Below are 24323 nucleotides of genomic sequence, written 5' to 3' on the forward strand. Positions count from 1 at the left end.
TCCAGAGTCGGGACCCACGATGGACCGCTCGTCCAGAGTCGGGACCCAGGCTGGACCGCTCGTCCAGAGTCGGGACCCAGGATGGACCGCTCGTCCAGAGTCGGGACCCAGGATGGACCGCTCGCCTGTGTATCGGTTGGGCACATCTCTGCGATGCTGATCCGCCTCCGCTTGGGATGGTTTCCTGCTGTCTCCACTTTGGACGGGACTCTCGCTACTATATTGGATCTACTTTGGACTGGACTCTCATGGTTATGTTAGATCAGGGGTCCCCATTACGTCGATCGCGAGCTACCAGTCGACCGCGGGGGGTGTGTCAGTCGATCTCCAGCCAGGCTTTTAAAAAAAATAGACCTAAAAACTAGTGATCATCAATCTTCACCAAGACGTCACTTAAATGACATTCACGGTACCGGAGGGTCTTGTGAGATGACGCTGGCTGCTGCAAGATCATTATTATGAAAATATGACCGAGAGGAAGGCGAGAAACACTTTTTATTTCAACAGACTCTCGCGCCGTACCTTCCGTCAAAACTCTAAAGGCCGACTGCACATTTCCTATCTTCACAATAAAAGCCCTGCTTCATGCTGCCTGCGCTAACTAAATACAGAGACTCGGAAAACTGGCGTGCACAAGCGATCCCTCAGAAAGCTGGCGTGCACATCACTTGTGCACGCCAGCTTTCCGAGACTCTTATTTTGTTAGCGCACGCAGCATGAAGCAGGGCTTTTATTGTGAAGATAGGAAATGTGCAGTCGGCCTTTAGAGTTTTGACGGAAGGGACGGCGCGAAAGTCTGTTGAAATAAAAAGTGTTTCTCGCCTTCCTCTCTGTCATTTTTTCATAATAATGAACTGGCAGCAGCCAGCGTCATCTCACAAGACCCTCGGGTGCCGTGAATGTCAATCAAGCAAGCTACGGAATTTGCCGCCAATGTTTTTCTTGTAAAGTGTATGGAAGCTGGATGAATTAGATGCCAAAAACCAACCACTTTCATGTGGTATTGTACAGAAAGGACAACTTTTTTTCTCCTCCATTTGAAAATGTGGGCGTTATCATCATTACTGTCTGATTCCAATCAATGCAAGTCATCAGAATCAGGTAATACACCAACTTATATTCTTGTCTTTGTGAAAAAAGACATCTATATGTGTTACACATGCTTGTATTATCATTAAACGCATTTAACTTGTTTACAAAAATGTCTCTTTCATAAATAAATAAATATAAATGATATATATAAATGAGGTAGATCCCCTCGAGTTGGTCAATTGAAAAGTAGCTCGCCTGCAGAAAAAGTGTGGGCACCCCTGGGTTGGATCCACTATGGATTGAACTTTCACAGTATCATGTTAGACCCGCTCGACATCCATTGCTTTCGTTCCCCTAGACAGGGGAGGACCGACGTCCCACTGGGGTGAGATTTTCCTTGCCCTTATGTGGGCTCTACCGAGGATGTCGTTGTGGTTTGTGCAGCCCTTTGAGACACTTGTGAATTAGGGCTATATAAATAAGCAGTGATTGATTTATCCTGCACAATTCACTTTCAACTAACCTTCACCGCAAGAAGAAAACACCTTCAACTCCCCTTGCTAAGGCAAAAAGGCTTCACTACACATGTGAAAATGTGTCAATTCTGCCACCAGGCTAGATTTAGTGGCACAGTCTTTGTGTTCTTCAGTCGCTGTGAGAAAAAGACTTTGTTTAATCAGTGAAATGAAAACAGAAGAAGTGAGTTTCAGATGCAAACCTTCTGCAGATCTTTATTGTTCGCAGTACTTGGGTCAAACAATAATAATAATGTACATTCTTCTTTCCACTCTTCATGTAAACGTACGGTCACTTTCTTCTTTCCTCATACCTTCTTTCTCTTCCAACAATCCTTTTTCTAGGACTTTTCTAAAACCCTTCACCCAACTTTCTCTTCTCCATCGTCTTTTCATCCTTCATCAAGCACGAAAGTGTCTGCAACTTCAACCCTATGCTAGATATGCTACAACTGGAAGTTCATGGTCCCCTTAGAAACGGTGGCTCAGTAATAAAAAGTCTTTGGGATTCCCAAGCAAAGACTATGTTCCTACAAACCCCGTTTCCATATGAGTTGGGAAATTGTGTTAGATGTAAATATAAACGGAATACAATGATTTGCAAATCCTTTTCAACCCATATTCAGTTGAATATGCTACAAAGACAACATATTTGATGTTCAAACTGATAAACATTTCTTATTTTGTAAATAATCATTAACTTTAGAATATGATGCCGGCAACACATGACAAAGAAGTTGGGAAAGGTGGCAATAAATACTGATAAAGTTCAGGAATGCTCATCAAACGCTTATTTGGAACATCCCATATTGGGAACAGGTGGGTGCCATGATTGGGTATAAAAACAGCTTCCCAAAAAATGCTCAGTCTTTCACAAGAAAGGATGGGGCGAGGTACACCCCTTTGTCCACAACTGCGTGAGCAAATAGTCAAACAGTTTAAGAACAACGTTTCTCAAAGTGAAGAAATTTAGGGATTTTAACATCTACGGTCCATAATATCATCAAAAGGTTCAGAGAATCTGGAGAAATCACTCCACGTAAGCGGCATGGCCGGAAACCAACATTGAATGACCGTGACCTTCGATCCCTGTATCAAAAACCGACATCAATCTCTAAAGGATATCACCACATGGACTCAGGAAGACTTCAGAAAACCGCTGTCACTAAATAAAGTTTGTCGCTACATCTGTAAGTGCAAGTTAAAGCTCTACTATGCAAAGCAAAAGCCATTTATCAACAACATCCAGAAACGGGCCCGAGATCATCTAAGATAGACTGATGCAAAGTGGAAAAGTGTTCTGTGCTCTGACGAGTCCACATTTCAACATGTTTTTGGAAACTATGGACATTTGTGTCCTCGGGAACAAAAATTAAAAGAACCATCCGGATTGTCATAGGCGCAAAGTTTAAAAGCCAGCATCTGTGATGGTATGGGGGAGAATTACTGCCCAAAGCCTGGGTAACTTACACATCTGTGAAGGCACCATTAATGCTGAAAGGTAAATACAAGTTTTGGAGCAACACATGTTGTCATTCAAGCAACGTTATCATGGACGCCCCTGCTTATTTCAGCAAGACAATGCCACACCACGTGTTACAACAGCGTGGCGTCATAGTAAAAGAGTTTGGGTGTAGTCCAAATTTTGATGCCTAAAATACGACAACAGGGACCCCGGACTGTTGAACGACTGAAGCTCTACATAAAAGAAGAATGGGAAAGAATTCCACCTGAAAAGCTTCAAAAATGTGTCTCCTCAGTTCCCAAAGGTTTAGTGAGTGTTGTTAAAAGAAAAGGTGATGTAACACAGTGGTGAACATGACCTTTCCCAACTCCTTTGGCATGTGTTGCAGCCATGAAATTCTAAGATAATTATTATTTGCAAAAAAAAATGAAGTTTGAGTTTGAACATCAAATATGTTGTCTTTGTAGCATATTCAACTGAACATGGGTTGAAAATGATTTGCAAATCATTGTATTCCGTTTATATTTACGTCTAAAACAATCTCCCAACTCATATGGAAACAGGGTTTTTTCAAACAAACCAAACCAAGAAGGAAACGTGTGGTTGTTGGAGGAATGTTTCAAAATAAGAGCACTCTTTTATGGCACCTTCTAAGACAATGTACCAAAATAAGAGCGCTCTTGGATAGCACCTTCTCAAAGAAGGAAAATGTGTCTTACGTTAAAAGATAAAAAGATTGCTCCTTGTGCTAAAACTAAACAAGCACACATGTTGGGAGTATAAAAATGTCAAACTACGTCTTCTGCAGAAAAACAACTTCAATATTAACAGTAAACAAAGTTTAAAAGACTTGGAACAACCAACAGCAGATTGTTCTTTCAAGTGTTATGCATCCCTTTTTCTAGGGCAACTTCTCCGCTATATACAGTACTCTTTGAATACTGTACACACACTGTACAGTATACTGTACTTATAAGTCAATGATGCAGGATGTGTGTTACAGTGGAACCCGTTTAGGTCGACACATGGGCCCGGCGAACTCACGTCAACACAAGCTGTTGTCGACATAACATCTACCTTAAACTGCCGTGCTTTTATTTTGAAGCTGAACAGGAAATCCCATTTTGGAGCTCTGGAATGACACCGGTCACACATGTAAACATAAACGGACCGACTGTATGTCCACCTCAACTTAAGCGGGCAGGGTTTTCACTTCACAGACGTGTCACTTTTAGGTCTGAAAAAATGTTTGGCCGTTTGTGTTGACAAGGTACTGGAAGAGTACAATAGACACGGGCTGTCAACATAAACGGAACCATTTCAGAGGGACACAACCTCTCACTTTCATGTCAACAGAAGCGGTTGACCACGTGTGGTGATGTCGACGGAAGCGGGAAGTTTTGAGGATAATGAACAGATTGGTATATATGCGCGTTGTCGACCTAAACGGGTTGTCAGCATATTCAGGTCGTCAACAGAAACAAGTTGTCACCATAAACGGATTGTCGCCATATACATGCTGTCGACATTCACGGGTTGTCAACATAAATGGGTTATCGGAATAAATACTGTACGTTGTCGCCAAAAAAAACGTGTTATTGGCATTTTTGTGTTGTCGACATCAACGTGTAGTCGACATAGACGGGCTGTGGACATGTACAAGTTGTCAACATAAATGTGTAGTCGACATAAACGGGCTGTGGACATGTACAAGTTGTCAACATAAATGTGTAGTCGACATAAACGGGCTGTGGACATGTACAAGTTGTCAACATAAAGGTGTTGTCGACATAAATGTGTCGTCGGCGTACAGGTGTTGTCGTCATAAATGTGTTGTCGGCATACAGGTGTTGTGGACATAAATGTGTTGTGGGTGTAAAGTTGTTGTGGCCGTACAAGTGTTGTCGTCATAAATGTGTTGTCGGCGTACAGGTGTTGTGGACATAAATGTGTTGTGGGCCTACAGGTGTTGTCGTCATAAATGTGTTGTCGGCGTACAGGTGTTGTGGACATGAATGTGTTGTGGACATAAATGTGTTGTGGGCGTAAAGTTGTTGTCGGCGTACAGGTGTTGTCGTCATAAATGTGTTGTCGGCGTACAGGTGTTGTGGACATAAATGTGTTGTGGATATAAATGTGTTGTGGGCGTAAAGTTGTTGTCGGCGTAGAGGTGTTGTTGTCATAAATGTGTTGTCGGCGTACAGGTGTCGTGGACATGAATGTGTTGTAGACAAAGTTGTTGTGGGCGTAATGTGTTGTCGTCATAAGTGTGTTGTCAGCATAAAGGTGTTGTGGACATAAATGTGTTGTCGGCGTACAGGTGTTGTTGTCATAAATGTGTTGTCGGCGTACAGGTGTTGTTGTCATAAATGTGTTGTCGGCGTACAGGTGTTGTGGACATAAATGTGTTGTGGGCGTAAAGTTGTTGTGGCCGTACAGGTGTTGTTGTCATAAATGTGTTGTCGGCGTACAGGTGTTGTGGACATAAATGTGTTGTAGACAAAGTTGTTGTGGGCGTAATGTGTTGTCGTCGTAAATGTGTGGTCAGCATACAGGTGTTGTGGACATAAATGTGTTGTGGGCATAAAGTTGTTGTCGGCGTACAGGTGTTGTTGTCATAAATGTGTTGTCGGCGTACAGGTGTTGTGGACATAAATGTGTTGTGGGCGTAAAGTTGTTGTGGCCGTACAGGTGTTGTTGTCACAAATGTGTTGTCGGCGTACAGGTTTTGTGGACATAAATGTGTTGTAGACAAAGTTGTTGTGGGCGTAATGTGTTGTCGTTGTAAATGTGTGGTCAGCGTACAGGTGTTGTGGACATAAATGTGTTGTGGACATAAAGTTGTTGTGGGCGTACAGGTGTTGTCGTCATAAATGTGTTGTCGGCGTACAGGTGTTGTGGACATAAATGTGTTGTGGCCGTAAAGTTGTTGTCGGCGTACAGGTGTTGTCGTCATAAATGTGTTGTCGGCGTACAGTTGTTGTGGACATAAAGGTGCTGTGGACATTAATGTATTGTGGGCGTACAGGTGTTGTGGACGTAAAGTTGTTGTGGGCGTACAGGTGTTGTCGTCATAAATGTGTTGTGGACATGAAGTTATTGTGGGCGTACAGGTGTTGTCGTCATAAATGTGTCGTCGGCATACAGGTGTTGTGGACAGGTTTTTTGGGCGTACAGGTGTTCCAGTGTGTGATGTCGGGTGTCAGAGAGAAGCGTAACAATAAAGAATAAATAGGAGTGTCAGAGTTTGTGTTGGCGTCACACCATCGTCTCTTTCCTCTTCCCTAAAGAATAAAGAGACTTCTTCTTCTTTTTGCCGTGAGACGTTGGCGATGGCAAAGAGGAAGGCGCAGGAGTCGGGGACGAGGAGGAAGGCGTAGAAGTCGGGGACGTGGAGGAGGAAGGTGCAGGAGTCGGGGACGAGGAGGAAGGCGCAGGAGTCGGGGACGAGGAGGCGGAGGGCGCAGGACTCGGGGAAGACGAGGAGGAAGGCGCAGGAGTCGGGGACGAGGAGGAAGGCTCAGGAGTCGAGGACGAGGAGGCGGAGGGCGCAGGACTCGGGGAAGACGAGGAGGAAGGCGCAGGAGTCGGGGACGAGGAGGAAGGCGCAGGAGTCGGGGACGAGGAGGAAGGCGCAGGAGTCGGGGACGAGGAGAAAGGCTCAGGAGTCGGGGACGAGGAGAATGGCTCAGGAGTCGGGTACAAGGAGGAAGGCGCAGGAGTCGGGGACGAGGGGCTGCAAGGCGAGCCGGGCGCCGACCGAGTCAACCTCTGAGGACGGTTCTCGTCCGTCTCCTCCATGAGCTCCCCGGCCGAGGCGGAGGAGGGGCGGGGTGTGGGGCGGTCGTGTGGCCGGTAGACGGAGATGGCGTCGCGGAGACAGTTGAGCCAGCGCTGCTTGTGGAAGACGTCGTTGACCTGCAGCGTGTGCGCCTGGGCCTGGACCTGGCTCGGGTCTTGGGACCGCACCCGGAAAAGGTTTTTGGCTGCAAGGACAGAAAAGGTGAGTGCAACTGTAATGGAGGGAGGTAGGAAGGCTCGCTCAAAGCTCACCTTTGTCGGCTTGGCTGAAGGCGCCTCTGAAGGAGCCGCCCATCCTGACTTCGCCGTCCTGCAGGTCGTCCACCAGCAGGTCCTGCACGGGGATGGGCTGACGGTACACCTGGAAACACTGGCCGCGCTCGCTCCGCATCACCGAGCGGGTCAGCACCAGCATTTCCGTGAACAGGAACACGTGCAGCTTCTGCAAACATACCTTTGTAAGTCAACTACTTCCTCTTTCAACTTCATATGTCTTTACTTTGTCAAACAACTACTTTATGATCAGCTACCCGGATCATTCCATATTCTTGTTTTGTTCCATTTTTGTATCACACCCTGTTGTTTGACTTCCTTAGTTCCTGTTTGTTCTGTCACCATGGTTGCTTATTAGTTTCACCTGCCCCTTGCTTTCGACGCACACCTGTTTTTGCTGATTACTGCCTTATTTAAGCCTGCACCCTGTTCATTCTTCCTCGGATTCTTATTGCTTACATGCAACAAGTGACTACTGCTTTCTATGTTTATACTCGCTAGCTTTCGTGCTACGCCTTATTTATCCCTAGCTCTCATGCTAGTTGTTTTTGTTTTCCCTTTTTGTGCCAAGTGTAGTGTTTCTGTTTGTTCCCCTAACTCCCATGCTAGCGCCTTTTGTTTGCCTTTTCTGCCTAGCACCAGTTTATTTGTTCTAGATAGATATATATATAGATAGATAGATAGATAATACTTTATTGATTCTTTCAGGAGGGTTCCTTCAGGAAAATTAAAAATTCCAGCAGCAATTTATTTACCTTTTGTTAAAGGTAAATAAATGTGAAGTTGAAACAGGAAGTAGTTCATTTAAAAATGAACTACTTAAGTTCATTTTTATAATAGGTAAATAAATGTGAAGTTGAAACAGGAAGTAGTTGTTTTATAAAAAAAACTACTTCCTGTTTCAACTTCACATTTATTTACCTTTTAAAACAACTATTTCCTGTTTCAACTTCACATTTATTTACCTTTTAAAACAAGTACTTTCTGTTTCAACTTCACATTTATTTACTTTTTAAATCAACTACTTCCTCTTTCATCTTCACATTTCTTTACTTTTTAAATCAACTACTTCCTGTTTCAACTTCACATTTATTTATGTTTTAAAACAACTACTTCCTGTTTCAACTTCACATTTCTTTACTTTTTAAAACAACTACTTCATGTTTCAACTTCACATTTCTTTACTTTTTAAAACAACTACTTCATGTTTCAACTTCACATTTCTTTACTTTTTAAAACAACTACTTCCTGTTTCAACTTCACATGTCTTTACTTTTTAAAACAATTACTTTCTGTTTCAACTTCACTTTTCTTTACTTTTTAAATCAACTACTTCCTCTTTCAACTTCACATTTCTTTACTTTTTAAATCAACTACTTCCTGTTTCAACTTCACATTTATTTACGTTTTAAAGCAACTACTTCCTGTTTTAACTTCACATTTATTTACCTTTTAAAACAACTACTTCCTGTTTCAACTTCACTTGTCTTTACTTTTTAAATCAACTACTTCCTCTTTCAACTTCACATTTCTTTACTTTTTAAAACAACTACTTTCTGTTTCGACTTCACATTTCTTTACTTTTTAAAACAACTACTTTCTGTTTCAACTTCACATGTCTTTACTTTTTAAATCAGCTACTTCCTGTTTCAACTTCACATTTCTTTACTTTTTAAAACAAGTACTTCCTCTCAACTGTCACATTTATTAACTTTTTTCAAAAACTACTTCCTCTTTCAATTTTCACATGTATTTACTTTTTAAAAACAACTACTTCCTGTTTCAACTGTCACTCTTATTTACTTTTTTTTAAACAACTACTTCCTGTTTCAACTGTCACATTTATACACATTTCTAAAACAACTATTTGCTGTTTCAACCGTCACATGTATTTACTTTTTAAAACAATTACTTCCTGTTTCAACTGTCTCATTTATTTACTTTTTAATAACAACTACTTCCTGTTTCAGCTGTCACACTTATTTCATTTTTTTTAAACGACTACTTCCTATTTCAAGTGTCATATTTATTTACTGAAAAAAGAAAGAAAATGACTTTTATTCCCTGTTACTTGTGGTGTTTGAAGCACTTTGGTGGACTTTTACAGCATAGGGTCGAGGAAATGTGGGGACCGTTTTGCAATTTCTTTGTCAAGTTTTGTTTAAATTTTGTTTCTCTTTTTATATCGCTGTTCACCCCTTTTTTTTCTTCTATTGCCAGGTTGAACCCAAAGTCGTTTGGTTACTTGGAATGCAGCAACCAATTATTTTATTATTGCAGGGATCTAGCGACTGGACTCATGGAGTAATGGGACAGAACCCAAGTCTTGATGAACCATTCTTTGTTGTACAAACCCCGTTTCCATATGAGTTGGGAAATTGTGTTAGATGTAAATATAAACGGAATACAATGATTTGCAAATCCTTTTCAACCCATATTCAGTTGAATATGCTACAAAGACAACATATTTGATGTTCAAACTCATAAACTTTATTTTTTTTTTTGCAAATAATAATTAACTTAGAATTTCATGGCTGCAACACTTGCCAAAGTAGTTGGGAAAGGGCATGTTCACCACTGTGTTACATCACCTTATCTTTTAACAACACTCAATAAACGTTTGGAAACTGAGGAAACTATTTGTTGAAGCTTTGAAAGTGGAATTCTTTCCCATTCTTGTTTTATGTAGAGCTTCAGTCGTTCAACAGTCCGGGGTCTCCACTGTCGTATTTTACGCTTCATAATGCGCCACACATTTTCAATGGGAGACAGGTCTGGACTGCAGGCGGGCCAGGAAAGTACCCGCACTCTTTTACTACGAAGCCACGCTGTTGTAACACGTGGCTTGGCATTGTCTTGATGAAATAAGCAGGGGCGTCCATAATAACGTTGCTTGGATGACAACATATGTTGCTCCAAAACCTGTATGGACCATTAAGCATTAATGGTGCCTTCACAGATGTGTAAGTTACCCATGCCTTGGGCACTAATACACCCCCATACCATCAGAGCTGCTGCCTTTCGAATTTTGCGCCTATGACAATCCGGATGGTTATTTTCCTCAAATATAATTTAATTTAATATAATAAATAGACCTCCTTTTTAGACCAGTTGATCTGCCGCTTCTTTCCTTTCTCCTATGTCCCCCCCCTCCCCTGTGGAGGGGGTCCGGTCCGATGACCATGGCTGAAGTACTGGCTGTCCAGAGTGGAGACCCAGGATGGACCGCTCGTCGGGACCCAGGATGGACCGCTCGCCTGTATCGGTTGGGGACATCTCTACGCTGCTGATCCGCCTCCGCTTGAGATGGTCTCCTGTGGACGGGACTCTCGCTGCTGTCTTGGATCCGCTTTGAACTGAACTCTCGCGGCTGTGTTGGAGCCACTATGGATTGAACTTTCACAGTATCATGTTAGACCCGCTCGACATCCATTGCTTTCGGTCCCCTAGGGGGGGGGGGGGGGGGGGGGGGGGGGGGGGGTGGTGCCCACATCTGAGGTCCTCTCCAAGGTTTCTCATAGTCAGCATTGTCACTGGCGTCCCACTGATGTGAATTCTCCCTGCCCACTGGGTGTGAGTTGTCCTTGCCCTTTTGTGGGTTCTTCCGAGGATGTTGTAGTCGTAATGATTTGTGCAGTCCTTTGAGACATTTGTGATTTGGGGCTATATAAATAAACATTGATTGATTGATTGATAATTTGACTATGTGGACTCGTCAGACCACAGAACACCTTTCCACTTTGCATCAGTCCATCATAGATGATCTCGGGCCCAGCCAAGCCGGCGTGTGTTTCCGGGTATTGTTGATAAATGGTTTTGGCTTTGCATAGTAGAGTTTTAACTTGCACTTACAGATGTAGCGACCAACTTTGGTTACTGACAGTGGTTTTATGAAGTGTTCCTGAGCCCATGTGGTGATATCCTTTACACACTGATGTCAGTTTTTGATGCAGTACCGCCTGAGCGATCAAAGGTCCTTAATATCATCACTTCCGTGCAGTGATTTCTCCAGATTCTCTGACATTCTGATGATCTTACGGACCGTAGATGGTAAAAATCCCTAAATTCCTTGCAATAGCTCGTTGAGAAATGTTCTAACGCTGTTCGACAATTTGCTTACAAAGTGGCGACCCTCGCGCCATCCTTGTTTGTGAATTACTTAGCATTTCGTGGAAGCTGCTTTTATACCCAATCATGGCACCCACCTGTTCCAAATTAGCCTGCACACCTGCGGGATGTCCCACATAAGTGTTTCAATCAATCAATCAATCAATGTTTACTTATATAGCCCTAAATCACTAGTGAAGTGAAGTGAATTATATTTATATAGCGCTTTTTCTCTAGTGACTCAAAGCGCTTTACATAGTGAAACCCAATATCTAAGTTACATTCAAACCAGTGTGGGTGGGCACTGGAGCATGTGGGTCAAGTGTCTTGCCCAAGGACACAACAGCAGTGACTAGGATGGCGGAAGCGGGAATCGAAACCTGCAACCCTCAAGTTCTCTACCAACCGAGCTAAACCGAGCTCCAATACACTTTTACTGAAGCCGTTTGCAAAAAGGTGAAACCTGCTAGGCTACGAGGAGCTAACAGCTACACAGCAGCTGAGCACACAATAGCACGCAAGCTAGACATGCATAATAATAATTGAAACAGCGTAAAACAGCACATTAAGCAAAGTGTCTCAAAGTGCTGCACAAACCACTACGACATCCTCGGTAGGCCCACATAAGGGCAAGGAAAACTCACACCCAGTGGGACGTCGGTGACAATTTGATGAGTTTGATGAGCATTCCTCGACTTTATCAGTATTTATTGCCACCGTTCCCAACTTCTTTGTCACGTGTTGCTGGCATCAAATTCTAAAGTTAATGATTATTTGCATGAGTTTGAACATCAACTATGTTGTCTTTGTAGCATATTCAACTGAATTTGGGTTGAAAAGGATTTGCAATCATTGTATTCCGTTTATATTCACATCTAACACAATTTTCCAACTCGTAAGGAACCGGGGTTTATATGACCTGGAGCGTTGTTATTGTCCCCGCCTGCTTGCCCTCGTGCACTCGCTACGAGTCTACTCGCGGCTTACCGTCCCACTCTTGTTGCGAAGCTCCCCGTGACACAGCAGGCTTCTGCACCGCTGGAGGCGAGGGTCTTTCTGCCGCTCGTCCAGGTACTCCAGCTTGTCCATGTAGTACAAGCACTCCGACTCGCCCTGCTTCATGTTGATGTCCGACAGCACACTTTGGATGATGGAGACCTGAAGCCCAGGATGAAGGGGGGGTGGTGGTTAGCACGTCTGGCAAAAATGGCAGAGTTCAAAAAGTCCTGAGGGGTCTTCCTTACCGCTCGTTCTAAGCTGGCGGTGTCCGGATGCTCTGGCGGAGTGTGTCGGAGGATCTCTTTGAGCAGCAGCGGGTACTTGACCAGGCGGGAGCGCGGGATGTCCAGGAAGCTCCACAGATCCAACTTCCTGCTGAAGGGCGACTCCAAACAGCGCTGCAGGAAGTCCTGCACGCGCCGGTCCTGTTTCTTCTGGTCCAAAAGGGCCTTAGCTGCCAGCTGCTTGCTGCAGTACTCCTTGTACGCATCCAGCCTCGGTAGCTGCATCACAACAAAGGTCTACTCTTACCGGCGCTGTCTTCAACACTTGACCTTTCGCTGAAATGTCGCTTACCCAGTCCACCACGATCTGACCGATCCGTCCCACGGTTCCGTTTGAGCCCGTGGCTTTGGAGAGCTGCGCCAGCAAGTCCTCATGCAGGGGGATGTAGGCGTCCAGCTCGCCAAAAATGTGAGAGAGCTCCTCTTCGGACATGATGGACAGCTTCAGCATGGGGTCGTGGTACGCCTGCGGGCACACCGGAAATTGTTCAACCAATCCAAGCGAGCTTAGAAAAGGTTTTAAAGGCCTACTGGAATGGGATTTTCTTATTTAAACGGTCTATTCCAGGGGTGTCGAACCCAAAATTTTAAACTGAACAAAGCCACGGGCCAAGGTTGAACAAATTAACCTTTTAATGGGGACCTGCGGGGTTTGCTGGTATATTGTAGCGTCCGGAAGAGTTGGTGCTGCAAGGGATTCTGGGTATTTCTTACGGTGCGAGTGTTCCCCCGAAATATCCACCCATCCATTTTCTACCGCTTATTCCCTTTTGGGGTCGCGGGGGGGCGCTGGCGCCTATCGCAGCTACAATCGGGCGGTAGGTCGCCACCTCATCGCAGGGCCAACACAGATAGACAGACAACATTCACACTCACATTCAAACACTAGTGCCAATTTAGGGGGGTGGGGGGGTACTAGGATGACAGGGGATGCAAAACAATAACAGTGCAATATGTTTTCATGACATGGTCACTACTGCCTACTTTCTCTTGTTATATTCTTATTTTACTGTTATATTCTTATTTCCATTGTTGCTTTTTATTTTTTATTCTTATTGTAATATTTCTCTATTTTGTTTCCATTTAAACCCCCATTATTATTATTATTTATTTATTTTTTTTTAAATTGATCTCAACTCTACACTGCTGCTGGAATTTTAATTTTCCTGAAGGAACTCTCCTGAAGGAATCAATAAAGTACTATCTATCTATCTAATAATGTGTGGATATCCTCCAACACTCAAAGCAGATGCATTTCCAACAATAAAGTCAACGAAATCTGTAATATTGGAAAATAGACCACTACTGAATCTGCCGGAGTCCGAGCTATTCAGGGACGACGGCGGTCTCTTCCCTCAGACAAGCGAGGTAAACCCCCTGGATATGATTTATGCTACGTCTTTTTCTGTCTCATTTTGTCCACCAAACTTATAACGCTGTACATAATTGCACAAAGGTGAGTTTTGTTGATGTTATTGACTTGGTCTCTCCATGTCTAGCATTAAACGATTACAGTTGGTACAAAATGCGGCTGCTAGACTTTTGACAAGATCAAGAAAGTTTGATCATGTTACACCTATACTGGCTCACCTGCACTGGCTTCCTGTGCACTTAAGATGTGACTTTAAGGTTTTACTACTTACGTATAAAATATTACACGGTCTAGCTCCGGCCTATCTTGCCGATTGTATTGTACCATATGTCCCGGCAAGAAATCTGCGTTCAAAGGACTCCGGCTTATTAGTGATTCCGAGAGCCCAAAAAAAGTCTGCGGGCTATAGAGCGTTTTCCGTTCGGGCTCCAGTACTCTGGAATGCCCTCCCGGTAACTGTTCGAGATACTACCTCAGTAGAAGCATTTAAGTCTCACCTTAAAACTAATTTTTATACTCTAGCCTTTAAATATACCTCCTTTTTAGACCAGTTAATCTGCCGCTTATTTTCTTTTTCTCCTCTGTCCCCCCCCTCCCTTGTGGAGGGGGTCCGGTCCAATGGCTATGGACGAAGTACTGGCCTATCAGAGTCGGGACCCAGGATGGACCGCTCGCCTGTGTATCGGTTGGGGACATCTCTACCCTGCTGATCCGACTCCGCTTGGGATGGTTTCCTGTGGACGGGACTCTCGCTGCTGTCTTGGATCCACTTTGAACTGAACTCTCGCGGCTGTGTTGGAGCCACTATGGATTGAACTTTCACAATATCATGTTAGACCCACTCGACATCCATTGCTTTCGGTCCCCTAGGGGGGGTTGCCCACATATGAGGTCCTCTCCATGGTTCTCATAGTCATCATTGTCTCTGGCGTCCCACTGGGTGTGAGTTCTCCTTGCCCTTATGTGGGTTCTTCCGAGGATGTTGTAGTCGTAGTGGTTTGTACAGTCCTTTGAGACATTTGTGTATTAGGGCTATATGAATAAACATTGATTGATTGATTATGTGGAGTGGGCTAATCAGACATATTTGGTCACGGCATGACTGCAAGCTAATCGATGCTAACATGCTATTTAGGCTAGCTGTATGTACATATTGCATCATTATGCCTCATTTGTAGCTATATTTGCATCCAGCCTTTCCCTCCACCCAAATTTAATGCCAAACAAACACATACAAATCGTTGGTTAGAAGGCGATCGCCGAATTCGTCCTCGCTTCCTCCTGTGCCGCTGTCCGTCGTGATATGGCCCAATAGTTTCAGTTTCTTCTTCAATTTCCTTTTCGCTACCTGCCTCCACACTCCAGGCATCCGTTTCAATACATGCGTTATCTGTTGAATCGCTTACGGCGCTGAAATCCGAGTCTGAATCCGAGCTACTATGCTATACCTTTCTGTGCTATCCGCCATGTTTGTTTTCTGTGTGGTCACGCTGTGACGGGTGGATATAACGACGGTTAAAATCAGGTACTTTGAAGCCGTTTTTTGGGATATTGCGTGATGGGTAAAATTTTGAGAAAAACTTCGAAAAATAAAATACTGGGAACTGATTTTTATTGGTTTTAACCCTTCAGAAATTGTGATAATGTTCTCCTTTAAGATAAAAAATACACGTTTGAGTACAAACCTTGCGTGCAAGTTGGAGGTCCTCAATAAGGTCCTGTTCTCCGCGAGACAACTCAAATATGGCCTGAAAATGAGAATTACAACACATTCATTTTTGGATTATTGTTTTAGGAACCCATTAGCTGCTGACTAAGACTCCAGACTAATGCCCAAAATCTCTCTGGCTGCCGTCTTTGCCTCGCTTACTTTGTATTTTAAAGTTTCTAGCCGCTGACAGCTGGCAAAGATGTGGGACATAAGTAGGGGTTTGTCTTCGGTTCTATGTGAACTTACACAGCCTGGGAAATGGGCCCCAATCAGGCTTTTATTGACACTGCAAATACTGCAGGGATACGTGAAACTTGTCTGGTAAGTTTTAAAGTCTGCTGTCTGGATTTTTCAACCTCAGTGAACTCCTCACCTCCTGTCGCTTGATCTCCTTGGTGGTTAAGGTCTCCTTCTGGTGCACGTCTAGCGTCTCCGACCACAGCGTACTGTTTCTTCTCTTAGGCGGCGTGGGGGCCGTCGCCTTGCTGCAAGGCTTCCGGGGAACGCCCGGCGACTTGCCGTCGCTCCGGAAGGAGGCCTGCGAGCGGGAAAGCCCAACAGGTCAGACTTACTCAACGTTAGTGTGGCTGCGATGGAAGTGATGTCACCAGGCTTACCTGGATTGTTTGGCCGAAGCGCCGGACGGCCCCATTTTTTGCCGGAGAGATGAGGTTGGCTAACGACGACACCCTGCCGAGAGGACGGACACGCTTGTTCCTGGGTTCCTGGGAAGAGAGGAACACAGTCAGCTAAGAAAGGATTCTGGACAACTGCGGAGCCTAAGCAGGGACTGGGCTAGGGGCCAGTTAGAGACTGATAATGCTGCTTTTTGGTGGTAAGGACTGTGACTGGTCCACTTTCAGCACATTCTCATATATCAACTTGCCCAAGTCCACCTTCTCAAACACATTCTGTTCTGATTTTCAATACAACATCGATTAGCTCCAGCTGCAGTAACACTCTGCAATCAGCATTATTCTCTAATGACAAAGGAAGCCAACAAGCTAAACCAGTGGTTCTTGACCTTGTTGGAGGTATCGAACCCCGCCAGTTTCATATGCGAATTCACCAAACCCTTCTTTAGTGAAAAATAAAATGTTTTTTTTCAAATTCAAGACAAACTTATATGTGTTTGGTAACACTTTAGTATGGGGAACATATTCTAAGTAACAAAGACTTAAGTTAGAGTTTTTTGGATACTAGGAGAACATGTTCTAAGTAACAAAGACTTAATTTAGAGTTATTTGGTTAAGGCCAGGGTTAGAGTGTTAGGGTTTTAACAGTGGTTCTTAACCTTGTTGGAGGTACTGAACCCCACCAGTTTCATATGCGCATCCACCGAACCCTTCTTTAGTGAAGTGTGAAGTGAATGATATTTATATAGCGCTTTTCTCTAGCGACTCAAAGCACTTTACATAGTGAAACCCAATATCTAAGTTACATTTAAACCAGTGTGGGTGGCACTGGGAGCAGGTGGGTAAAGTGCCTTGCCCAAGGACACAACGGCAGTGACTGGGATGGCTGAAGCGGGAATCAAACCTGCAACCCTCAAGTTGCTGGCACGGCCACTCTACCAACCGAGCTATGCCGCCCAGTGAAAAATTAAAAAAATTTCAAATTCAAGACAAAGTTATATGATCTTTTACCGCATGGACATCACCTTGTTAAAAGAACAAAACCAACACGGCGCATGAACTCGTAACAAATTACACACCTGAAAATCAGTTTGGGTTCTGCTGTTGCCGTATCGCTATTATGCCGATAGGGAGAAGTTTTTATGTACACGATGAGTCGGGTGTGGCTTGAGTGGAGGCTCCGCCGAACGCCTGAGGCCGACTCACCGAACCCCTAGGGTTCGATCGAACCACTGGGTTATAATAAGGCCATGCCGAATAAGGCATTAATAAGTACTTAATAGAGCCAATATGTTACTAATTTGCATGTTAATAACCAACTAATTAATGGTGAATATGTTCCTCATACTAAAGTATTACCATGTTTTTTTTACTGGTGCCTTGTTCAAAGAACGAAACCAACACAGTGCATGAACTCACAACAAATTACACACCTGCAAATCAGTGTGACTTCTGCTGTCGCCGTATCCGTAATACGCCGATAAGGAGAAGTTTTTATTTACACGATGAGTCGGGTGTGTCTTGACCTCCGCCGAACCCCTGAGCCCGACTCATCAAACCCCTAGGGTTCGATCGAACCCAGGTTAAGAACCACCAAGCTAAACAATCGACAAGTTCCCCAAAAAGTGTCCACAAAACTTACTTGAGACTTCAAACCCCCCCAAATAAAGTCATAAGTCCTCTTTATGGATTCATCTTTTGCAGGCTTTGGAGCCAGGAAAGAGGAGAAGACTATCAGGCTTCAGGCAGACTGGAACGGGTGCAGGGCAGACAGAAATATTGCTTAGTGGGAACATGGAGGGCCATGGCTTCTGCAGCTGTTGGCTCCCATCACGAGAGAGGCAGCCCACCAAAGTGTAAGACCCTCCCTCGACTGCTGATCTGCAAGGCAAAGGGGGTCTGGAGGAATGCCAGGAATGCAGCAGACACCCTCTCAGCTGTTCCACATCCATCCACCCCCCTGTGCCCGCTCTGTGACAACAAGCCTTCTTTGAGTCTATCACCGGGGGGGGGAGTCAACCCTTCCCCGTGGCTTGCTGCTGCTCTTTAACGTCCTTTTCCAGACACACAAGGCCAGCGTGTCGGCCTGCTCACGCAAAACCAACCACCGGTCACGGAAAAGGAGCCGCCGTCCCCAGTTTGAGTGTTTCCACGTGTCTCCAGTGCTGCTGCAAGTTGACACAAGCTGTTGAACATGGCTCACGTGAGAGCTCAACAACACCTGGACCAGGTAAAGCCCCCGCTGCCCAACCCCCAACCCTACTTAGCCGGTGAGACAGAGTCAGAAGTTGCTCGGCCGCATGCCAAAAACAACTTTCAGGCCCCAGATGTTCTTGCAAAACGTGGCGTTGAAAAGCTCTGCATGTCTCGACACACCAAGAAAACATTTTATGGTTCTCCAAGCCACGTGGACACAGCTGTGGAAGCCATCCACCGGCTTCATGGTTCACAGACACAACGTCACAGGCCCTCTCCCAGACCGCAAGGATAAAACCACAGGTTAGCTAAAGGTGGGGGTTCCAAAGTCAATATTGGCACAACTCCTGCCCTCTGGGGGAGGGACAGGCCGGTCCAACATGACAAAGGGGTCAATGGTCCTGGTCTTTGGCAAACAACCCTGGCAATTTGACCTGAAAGCTCTTAAAAAGCTTCATCTCCTTGAGGCTGCCACAATGTAGTCTGTGGGAACACCGAGGCCGGGGCTCACGTGTCCTGTGCCCCAGGCTAGTGTTACAAGCGCTGAGATTAACAACTCCAGATGTGCCGTCTGCTTTTCCAGCAGAGCCTGGCTGAGTTGCAGACCTCCAAACTTATTTTTTTCCTCAAGCCTGGAGAGTCTCAGACTTCTCCACAGCTCAGCACCTTTACTGTCAGTCCCAACACAAGTTCCTGGAACTGTACTGACACAGTCTGCTTAATACCAGTCCTGGGCCGCCATGTTCTAATTATGGGGACAAAAACTGCTTCCTTTTCCACCTAAGATGTGAGACCCAAGACGGTCTACGTGGACCATGTCAACACTAGTCTCGAACTGTCTGAACTTTGACTCTCTGAGGTACTTCCTGCCTTCCTTAAGGACAAGACGGCCAATACACAAAAATGTGTGTGTGTGTGTGTGTGTGTGCGTGTGTGTGTGTGTGTGTGTGTGAGAAGTAATTAGTAAAAAGTTGGAAGTCCTGAGGCGGGTGAGGAAACAGAAACAGGTGAGTGAGATAATGGGGGAGTCAGATAAAAGGTGAATGAAATAAACAGGGGGGGCGAAATAAAAGGTGAGTGATATAAAAGGTGAGTGAAATAAAAGGTGAGTGATATAAACAGATGAGTGTAATAAAAGGTGAGTGGTATAAACAAGTGAGTGAAATAAATGGTGAGTGAGATAAACAGGTGAGCGTAATAAAAGGCGAGTGATATAAACTGGTGATTGAGATAAACAGGTGAGTGATATGAACAGGTGAGTGAAATAAAAAGTGAGTGAAATAAAAGGTGAGTGATATAAAAAGTGAGTGATATAAACAGATGAGTGTAATAAAAGGAGAGTGATAATAAACAAGTGAGTGAAATAAAAAGTGAGTGAGATAAACAGGTGAGTGTAATAAAAGGCGAGTGATATAAACTGGTGATTGATATAAACAGGTGAGTGATATAAACAGGTGAGTGTAATAAAAGGCGAGTGATATAAACTGGTGATTGATGTAAACAGGTGAGTGATATAAACAGGTGAGTGTAATAAAAGATGAGTGATATAAACTGGTGAGTGAAATAAAAAGTGAGTGAAATAAAAGGTGAGTGATATAAAAAGTGAGTGATATAAACAGGTGAGTGTAATAAAAGATGAGTGATATAAACTGGTGAATGAAATAAAAAGTGAGTGATATAAACAAGTGAGTGAAATAAATGGCGAGTGATATAAACTGGTGATTGATATAAACAGGTGAGTGTAATAAAAGATGAGTGATATAAACTGGTGAGTGAAATAAAAAGTGAGTGAAATAAAAGGTGAGTGATATAAAAAGTGAGTGATATAAACAGGTGAGTGATATAAACAGGTGGGTGTAATAAAAGATGAGTGATATAAACTGGTGAGTGAAATAAATGACGAGTGATTTAAACTTGTGATTGATATAAACAGGTGAGTGTAATAAAAGATGAGTGATATAAACTGGTGAGTGAAATAAAAAGTGAGTGAAATAAAAAGTGAGTGATATAAACAGGTGAGTGTAATAAAAGGCAAGTGATATAAACTGGTGATTGATATAAACAGGTGAGTGATATAAACAGGTGAGTGTAATAAAAGATGAGTGATATAAACTGGTGAGTGAAATAAAAAGTGAGTGAAATAAAAGGTGAGTGATATAAAAAGTGAGTGATATAAACAAGTGAGTGAAATAAATGGCGAGTGAGATAAACAGGTGAGTGTAATAAAATGTGAGTGATATACATTGGTGAGTGATGTAAAAAGTGAGGGATATAAACAGATGAGTGTAATAAAAGGTGAGTGATATAAACAAATGAGTGAAATAAAAGGTGAGTGAAATAAACAGGTGAGTGATATAACAGGTGAGTGTAATAAAAGGTGAGTGAAATAAAAGGTGGGTGATATAACAGGTGAGTAAAATTAAAGGTGAGTGTAATAAAAGGTGAGTGCAGTAAAAGGTGTGTTCGAGACTGTTTGACATTTGCAGTACAACCAGCTTTTCTTCTTTGTGGCAACTCACCTCCGACTCTTTGTGTAGCTGGTTCTGGTAGTCCAGGACTTGCAGAGTCCGCTTGATAGGCACCAGGCTGCCCAGGTCTTCGTAGGCCACCATAGCTCTCAGTACAAACACACCTTTTGCCAATCCTTAGTGGGGCTGCAGGTAATCCACCGGGGAGAGGAAGTAGGTGAGAAGAAGAAGAAGAATCACTGAAAAAAAGTGGAGACGGAAAGATCCCGGTAGGGACACATCTTAGAGAGGGGCTCCACTCTCTTTGGCTTCACTTCGGTCTGCAGTCTGCTTGGGACCAGACTGGGAGGACTTTATAGGGACTGGGCGGACTTTAGATGGGCTGAGGAGCCATGAGAGGCGGGCTCAACTTTGCAGGAAGGAGCCAGGACTTCTCTTCTTCTTCTATGCTCAACATGTGCTTTCTTATTCTATGTTCTACATACATACATATATATATATATATATATATATATATATATATATATATATATATATATATATATATATATATATATGTAGGTGTGGGAAAAAATCACAAGACTACTTCATCTCTACAGATCTGTTTCATGAGGGGTTCCCTCAATCATCAGGAGATTTTTTTTTTTTCATCTCCTGATGATTGAGGGAACCCCTCATGAAACAGATCTGTAGAGATGAAGTAGTCTTGTGATTTTTTCCCACACCTACATATTGCGCTCTACCACGGTATCGAGCACTATTCTCCGGATAATCCAATCAAGACATATATATATATATATATATATATATATATATATATATATATATATATATATATATATATATATATATATCTATATATATATATATATATATATATATACATATATATATATATATATATATATTTATATATATGCAAATAATAGTAATCACAATGATAACATAAAATAATAGTAATAAAAACAATAGTAACAATGACATAAATCGTAATAAAAATTATAAATGATAACAATAAAATAATAGCAATAATAAAAATAAAATAGTAATAATAACAGTAGTGCAAATAATGGTAATCACAACGATCAAATAATTAATAATAATAATAATGATAACAGTGATCAAATTAGTAATAATACAAAAATTATAATAATTAAATTGTAATAATAATAGTAATAAAAGCAACATTAAAAGTGACAAAGGTTGTAAAAATAATTATAAAACTATGACGATAAAATAATAGCAATATCAACAATAAAATAGTAATAATAACAGTAATGCAAAGAATAGTAATCACAACGATAAAATGATTACAAATAACAGTGATCAAATTAGTAATAAAAATAAAAATAATAGCAATAAAAACAATGGTTACAATGACATAAATTGTAATAATAGTAATAAAATTATAACAATAAAATCATAGCAATAATAACAATAAAATAGTAATAATAACAGTAATGCAAATGAAAGTAATAACAATAAAATAATAAAAGTGATCAAATTAGTAATAATAAAATAATAATAATAAAATAATAGTAACAATTACATAAATCGTAATAATAAAGTTAGAACAATAAAATCATAGCAATGATTGCAGTAAAATAAAATAATATGTATATACATACATACATACATACATACACACACATATATATTTATACATATATATATGTGTGCATATGTATGTATGTATGTATGTATATACATATTCATGTATGTATATATATATATATATATACACACATATATATGTTTATATGTATGTACAGTATGTATGTATATATATACACATATGAATATTTATATATATATACATATATACAAATAAACATATATATCTGTATGTATATACATACATATACATATAATGTTTATACATATACGTTTATATACATACATACATACATATAAACATATATGTGTGTGTATATATATATATATATATATATATATGTATGTATATATACACCAATGACGCATTTTATTTATAAACTGTTTGTTAGCAGGATAAAAAGTGGATATTTACGTTCACACTTTATCAGAATGGATCACTAAAAATGTCTATTTTAAAAGAAAGACCTGAACAAACTTCAAAGAATTGAAAAATTTTTTAGAAGAAACATTCGTTCATCAGGAGCAGAAGTAATGAAACTACCATCAATAATAACAAAGCATAATTAACCCCACGGCAAAATTATTTGTTCGACTGCATTTTTAAATAATAAATCATACAAATTGTGTTATAAATAAATAAACAAGTAAATGAGAGAGAAACAAGACACGTCTCCCACACTTCTGCTCTGTAAAGTAATGCCAACAACATGATTTGTTTTATTATTATTCAAGGTTTAAATCTCTACATCAACATTACGTCTATCTGTCAATATAACGTTATCAAAAGATTTAAGTTTTATGCTCTTTTTGTCAAAGAAAAAACAGTTTTTTAATGGGAAAAAAAATGCAATATTTTCACCCAATAAAATTTTTTACTGGAATATTTCAGATTATATAATAATTGGAGCCTTAAAAAGGTCAATAACTCATAACAACATTGTTATTCAAGGTTTAAAACTGTAGATCAACATTACATCTATTTGTCAATATAATGTTATCAAAACATTTAAGTTGTATGCTCTTTTTGTCAAAGAAAACCCAGTTTTTTATGGGGAAAAAAACAAAAATATGTAATATTTTCACCCAATAAAATTTTTAAGTGGAATATTTGAGATTATATAATAATTAGAGCCCTAAAAAAGTCAATAGCTCATAACAAAATTGATTTTAATTCATTATTATTTTAATTTTTTTTAGCAATGACACTTAAAAACAAGTTCCACAACAATTATTGGGGATCCAAAAGGGTTCTATTCATTATAATGTTCTATTAACTATTTACTTTTAACACAATAACAACTTCAGATTATAAATTTTATTGTTGTTTATGTTTTTTGTTCGTTTGTTTTAGGCCCTTTTAAAAACAAATACAAAAATAAACAGCTTACTTTTTTTATATAGCAAACAAAACATGCAACATTTTCCCCAGAGAATATCTCAAAGTGGAATATTTAACGTTATTGGAGCCTTGAATAGGTCAATAATTCATAATGTCTTTGATTTTGATTCATTATTATTTTTTAAAGGAAGAAACAGCCTGCATGGCAGCTTTGTGTTATTAGTGTCTACATTGCAACATTTTCTTGTTACATTTCACCTGTTGGCTCTTTTATAACACTTTTTATGTTTTGTTTTGTTTTTTAATAGTACTTTTACAATGTGCCGTGGGCCGCAAATGGCCCCCAGGCCGCACTTTGGACACCCCTGCCTTAGCCCAAAATACTTCATGAAGACACAAAATACATGGAAATATTTAATCCATAAGTGTCTAATCGCGTTTAAATACAAATTAATAATGTATTATTTAGTTGTAATGAAATTGAACTAATACTTTGACTTTTACTGCAA

The 24323-nt window shown here is 41.4% G+C and overlaps 1 protein-coding gene across 1 annotated transcript; it reads right to left on the reverse strand.

Annotated features, from left to right (window-relative positions):
* Window positions 1–1736: 1736 nt before the first annotated feature.
* LOC133560994 (neuroepithelial cell-transforming gene 1 protein-like) lies at window positions 1737–21195 on the reverse strand. The gene is made up of 9 exons (XM_061914104.1): window positions 20910–21195; window positions 16177–16284; window positions 15933–16097; window positions 15534–15596; window positions 12769–12942; window positions 12438–12695; window positions 12181–12351; window positions 7066–7255; window positions 1737–6998 (listed from the first exon to the last, which is right to left on the reverse strand). The coding sequence occupies exons 1-9, from the start codon at window positions 21000–21002 to the stop codon at window positions 6271–6273; spliced, it is 1950 nt and encodes a 649-aa protein (XP_061770088.1). The 5' UTR covers window positions 21003–21195; the 3' UTR covers window positions 1737–6270.
* Window positions 21196–24323: the final 3128 nt, after the last annotated feature.

Source organism: Nerophis ophidion, linkage group LG10 (genome assembly GCF_033978795.1).
Source record: "Nerophis ophidion isolate RoL-2023_Sa linkage group LG10, RoL_Noph_v1.0, whole genome shotgun sequence".
Classification (NCBI taxonomy): Eukaryota; Metazoa; Chordata; class Actinopteri; order Syngnathiformes; family Syngnathidae; genus Nerophis; species Nerophis ophidion.